Genomic DNA, 5753 nt, shown 5'->3' with positions numbered 1-5753 from the left:
GCAATCCTTGACCAACTTATCTTTGTTAAATTTAATTGGGGATAGAAAGCATATAGAGTCACATACATTGGACAAATAATAACTGCTAACAGTATTGCATTGGGTGCTCCATCCTGTGTTACTGTACGTGACTTTATTTCATTCAGACCCAAAAGCATGGGATGAGATGCATATTATCCTTACAAAGCAGAAGCAGAAATTGCATTCTTTGCCGCCAACACACGCTCAAACGCTTTGCGCATGCATTCAGCCCTTTTTGAGGAAAACCATGTGCACCTATATTATTAATTATTGTTTATATCAAAAGAAGAGACCACAATCATCTAGTTTTTTCCCTTTTTTTTTAATTATTGTCTTAAAATTTCAACATGTTGAACTGTGTATGGTTGCTATATATCTCCTACTGTGGCTGTCGGTTTCACATATGGGGTAACCTACACCATCTATTTTGCGATATGTAGAAAATTGGAACAAAACAGAAAACATTATTGAAGTACTCTCTATCAACAGCATATCAAGTATTCTATATATATGAAGATTCTTTTCAAAAAAAAAAAAAAAAGTAAAAAACCATTATTGAAGTTACAACCATAGTATAGCACGAGTTTTTTTTATTTGTTCTCGAGTGATGTCTAATTTTCTGCTTTGTAGTTTTATTTTATATTGAGAATAATAAAAGGTAAAGAGAATTAAATTTCACAAAAATCAGATTTACTTACGTTTGAATGTTAGTTTATTTGGAGGAATTAGCTAGAATTGAGTTTATATAGTTCTGCTTTTTTTTCAAGTTAGGTGAGCACTTAAAAAAATGTTCTAAGGTAGGTGAGTTTAGGTTTGAAAAATGAGGAACGACTCTTGTATCAGTAATTGTAATCAAACGTTGATTATAATGAAAATTTCATCATAGTTTGAGATGGAAATTTGAGGTAGGTCTTAATAGATAAGAGACGGAGCCAAGATATACCGCGATGTCAATTTCTCTCTCTTTTTCTCTTTTGCATAATCGTGATGACATAAACTGAACATAATCTCCTGGTTTATTGTATTAAACACAAATTATAAAAGTTGCTACAATTTATGTTTTTGATTCAATTTCCCTTTCTCAAATCTACAAAAAAAATCTTCAAACAATGCTCTAAAATACCTAATTTAACGACTTAACGTCAAGATGGTGATATGCTCGCTCTCGACATTGTTATAGGACTGAGTTCTAATGATGGAAATTAAAACACTGGAAAATTAAATAGATGTTAGCGGGGACCGAAGTTTACTTAGTTCTATAGATATTTTTTTATTTATTTCACCGTGCAACTTTTAACTTAGCTTATGTGGCGACATATTTTATCATAATTTATACATATAAATTTTAAATAATAATAAAAATATCAAGAAAGGACAATAAATTAATACCTAGAATGATAAAGAAAAAATGAGCTACTCAAATGAAGATACTAAAAATATTTTTTTATGAAAAATGTTTTGTATAAAAGTATAAGTTATTTATTTAGCCACATTTTAAATAAAAATAATACTTTTATAACAAATTAAAATCTAATCCTTCAATTCATTATCTAAAGATAAAAAAAAAGTTTTTATACAAAGACAATTATAAAATCTTCATTGGAGAATCTACCAAAGAAAAATAGCAGAATCATCGCAAAAGAACCAAAATGGATAATTACAACTGTTATAAAAGAAGTGCAAAATCACTATTTAGTGGCGGTTACAATGCAAGACGCCACTAAAACATGTCCCGTTTCAACTCCATCATTGAAGTGGCCTGAAACCGCCACAATTTTCATCTGCCAACAATATTATATTTAGTGGCGGTAATATCACTGGAAACTGCCGCAAAATAATTTAGCCACATAGCTAGCAGGGAGCGGTGGTTGGCCAAGCGCTGCTAAACCATGTAGTGATGGTTCAGAATCGCATCAAAACCGACTATCTAATGCCTATGTTGTGGTGTTGAGTTTCAAGAGGAATATAGTTAAAGAAAATATTTGATAGATGAATTACGTTTCTTTTTTTTTTTTTTTTTTAAAGTACTTATGAGTATGGGTAGTTGTTTATAGAACAACGAGAGTTTGATAGAGATAATAAATGGGATGTGTAGTCATTATTATAGAGTTCAACAAGTAATAATTGGCTTAACTTCTAACGAATCATTAACTAATTTTTATTGTTTACTAACAGAACCGTTAGGTTAAATTAATGTATACTTTCTTAGAAACTAAAATTCATGAATATATTATATTGTAGTCAATGAGTAATGATATATAAATGGTAAGAGTTACTTCTTTCGCTCAATATTTTATAACCTACCACACCAAATTCCTTTTAATTTTATGACTGTTGAACTTTGACATGAAGAAGATGGATCTACTACTTGCATGTTTATCAATCTGGTACATATCATTTGTACTCAATCCTTACATACATATTATGGCTTAGGGTGGTGATTATGACTACAAGCAAACATGATGGCACATGGCAGTACTGAATGATATGAAGTGTCAAAGACTGCAACTTGGTACGCAAGAAACAACGACACACATTGCTATTAAGTGAGTGGAGCCTATATATGCAATGTTAAAGCCATACGAAAACTTTTATTGTGCGTTTTTATATATTTGAAATTTATCATATTATTATAAGGAGTGTAAATTCTTGTTGTCTCCAGTCACTTTATGCTATAGGAATAAAATTTATTTATTTAATTTAAAATTTAAATATTATTAATAATAACAAAAAAACAAAATTAATTCTAGTTAACTCCGCCATATTCTAACTCTTTTTATTTTCTCTTTCTAACACTACAAGAAAACAGATCTGTTGCCGCACTTTTAAAGCATGGCGAAAAGCTGAAAAAAGTGTGGCGATAGCTTTTTGCCACGCTTTTTGAGCTACCGCCACGCTTTTAAAAGGGTGGCGTATGTAAGCGTGGCGGTTGCTCTATCGCCACGCTTTTGGTGACCAATCGCCACGCTTTTTCTTTTGCCACGCTTTTTACAAATGGCCACCCTTTAAAGCGTGGCCGTATGTAGGAGATATGACCACGTTTTTGAAGCGTGGCGATAGAGAGATATGGCCACACTTTCAAAGCATGACGACAGAAAGATATGGCCACGCTTTGAAGCGTGGTGATAGCGAGATATGGCCACGCTTTTAAAGCGTGGCCATAACCAGAGATACGGCCATGCTTTAAAAGCGTGGCAATAGCCTTATAAAATTAAAAAAAAATTCCTTTTTCTAATTTTTACCTTCATCAATACAAAATATAAATTTTTCAGTTCTTTTTTATTATCAAACTTATAAATATAATATGCAATTTTTATTACAAGACAAATCAAATAATAATTAGTGACATATATAATTTTTGCTATAATTGTTTTATACATTAAAAAACTAATACTCCAATACAAAATAAATCTCGAGTTCAAATTCTAAAACTAAAAACTGAAGAAAAATACAGAAACAATACAAATTATGAATGATTGACTGTAAATAGAAGTGTAACAAAAATTACAATTTATAAAATTAAAAAACAAATAAAGAATCAAATTTAAGTTACTATATGGCAATACCAATAATTGCAGCATAAACATCAAATAGTGGCAAAAGCAGAAACACAATGACTCCTCCTGCAAGTTCATCCATGACTCCTCCTGCAATCTCCAAATCTCCAAAACTGGACTTATAGGGCTTGCAAGTTCATCCATGACTCCTCCTGCAATCTCCAAAACCATGACAAGGAGGAAGTCTCGGTAAAAACAAGAAAAGATCTGAGGCCAAAAGAGAAGAAAAGGAAAAGAACTTATTAGAATTTTGCCTTCCAGCTGAAAAGAACTTATTCATTTTGGGTCATTTAACACCAGAAGAAAGAAACTTTCATTTCAGTAATAAATAAAGAAAAAGCATGGAACAAAATCTTCATTTTTAATAACCTCGAGTCCTAATCCCCCCAAAAAATAAAGAAATTAAATGGTTTTACAGAACTCCATTTTAGTAAGCATATAACAAAGCAAGCTTAAGGATGTTGACCCATTTAATAATTAATCATGAGTTGATAAAAATGAAACATTTTTCTGTGATATGATATATGAATTGTCATCTCAAATCTCTCTTTAATATACATTCAACCACAAAATTTACCAGATCAAGCAAATTTAAAATGGCAGTATCTATAACTGACTCGAACTTAACCATCTCTTAAGATATTCAAAACCATTTGAAAAGTATTCATATCTGCTAAATAAAAAAAACTACATCAATCTATCTCCTCTTATTCAACAAGAAAGGAAGGAAGGTTGACGAAAAGATAAAAAGAAAGGAGGAGATGGAAGAATCAAAAGGAAAAAAAGTTCAGTTTGACAAAATTCCTTAAAGACAACATAAAACAATAACCAGGCCCAAAAAGCATGAAAGTATTAATCATAGTAGTAGCAATCAGGGGACATAGCTCGCAATTCAAAAAACACTGAAAATTTAATAAAATTAATTGCAAAATTTGCCAACACGTCAGTTCACGGCCCTAAATCTCTACCCTTTCTACAAATTTGCATGTACAGATTAGTATTTCCAAAATTCACCCAGCACAAACTTAGATTCCTTAAAAAAGGTGATATAATATAAAATAAAAATGAAAAAGAAGAAGCATCCAAAAGGTGAATAATCTAACCTGATTGCCAGGGAAAACAAATTTTTTAAAAAATTCCGGAAACAAAAGTTTCAGGCCGATCTATAAGCCTCAGGATTGCAACGAATAAATATCCTGGGTAAATGAAATAGAAGCAAATTAAAAGAATAACAAAAAAAAACACAGAAAAATATCTTTAAACCTACCTATCAATTGAATTTTAAGGAAGAGTGGTTTTCTAGTGATGGAATTGTGAAAAGACTAATTGATCGCACACTATAAAAGCTTGTAAGAAGAGATCTCATAAGACTAACCATATGGTGTATTGGAACAGCCGTAAGGGTTCCAAATCTTCCATTGATGCGGCAAACTGCTGGAACAAGAAAAGTGCTGCTCCAACACTGACAACTGCAACACCAATTCACAAAGCATCAATTAATTTCAGAGTAAACTAAATATTGAAAGCAATCTTATATTTTGAAAAGGGAGCACCAAACTTGTGCTTAGTTACACTAGATTTTTATTTCTCCTTGTTAATGGAATTTGGGATTAATCATAAATTATTGAATACCTTTTCGATACCGGCTACTAAAAAGATCAAACCATTTTGCTTCAGGTTCAGAAGAACCTTGACTTGCTGCTGTTAAGTCATGCATAACCAAAATTCCAAACATTGTCTGCCAACAAAATTTCAAGGTTAACAATCATATATATGTTACTATCTCTATTTGATATTTGTATTCAGAAGAAAAATAAATAGATCAATACCATATAGGATTTCTTGCAAGAGGCAAACCGGCTACTAATGTTGCAAAAATCCCAATACATATAAAAAGTTGATTAACAGATCCAAGCGCACCGCGAATTTCGGTTAGAGAAATCTGTTCATTGTAAGGAATCACCTAAGCAGTCAATATAAAATATATAAACAAGATCAGAAATGTTAAAATAATTTATAGCAGCCAAATATGTATCTATCAAATGCAAAATCTCAGCAACCAAATATCCATTGTCAAACAAACACATTCTTTGTGTGTTGCTTGATCTTGACCACAACAGCCTCAACTGAAAAGCCTGTCAAAGTAAACTTTCATATATGACGACTCATACTAAT

The 5753-nt window shown here is 31.4% G+C and overlaps 1 protein-coding gene across 1 annotated transcript; it reads right to left on the bottom strand.

The window, feature by feature from the left end:
* Positions 1–4731: 4731 nt before the first annotated feature.
* On the bottom strand, positions 4732–5467 carry LOC107617899 (plastidic glucose transporter 4-like). The gene is made up of 4 exons (XM_021121210.2): positions 5408–5467; positions 5211–5316; positions 4954–5047; positions 4732–4774 (listed from the first exon to the last, which is right to left on the bottom strand). The coding sequence occupies exons 1-4, from the start codon at positions 5465–5467 to the stop codon at positions 4732–4734; spliced, it is 303 nt and encodes a 100-aa protein (XP_020976869.1).
* Between the last annotated feature and the right edge of the window lie 286 nt (positions 5468–5753).

Source organism: Arachis ipaensis, chromosome B1 (assembly GCF_059453495.1).
Source record: "Arachis ipaensis isolate K30076 ecotype BB chromosome B1, ASM5945349v1, whole genome shotgun sequence".
Lineage (NCBI taxonomy): Eukaryota > Viridiplantae > Streptophyta > Magnoliopsida > Fabales > Fabaceae > Arachis > Arachis ipaensis.
The sequence above is the reverse complement of the archived record's forward strand: the minus strand, read 5'-3'. Positions and strand labels throughout refer to the sequence as shown.

Excerpts from the sequence above, each read along its gene's own strand:
- LOC107617899 (XM_021121210.2), bottom strand. The coding sequence starts at position 5,467 with ATGTATTGGGATTTTTGCAACATTAGTAGCCGGTTTGCCTCTTGCAAG. Across the intron at positions 5,317-5,407 it reads CTTGCAAGAAATCCTATATG|ACAATGTTTGGAATTTTGGT; the intron begins GTATTGATCTAT and ends TTTTGTTGGCAG. Across the intron at positions 4,775-4,953 it reads CTGTTCCAATACACCATATG|GATATTTATTCGTTGCAATC; the intron begins GTTAGTCTTATG and ends TCATTTACCCAG.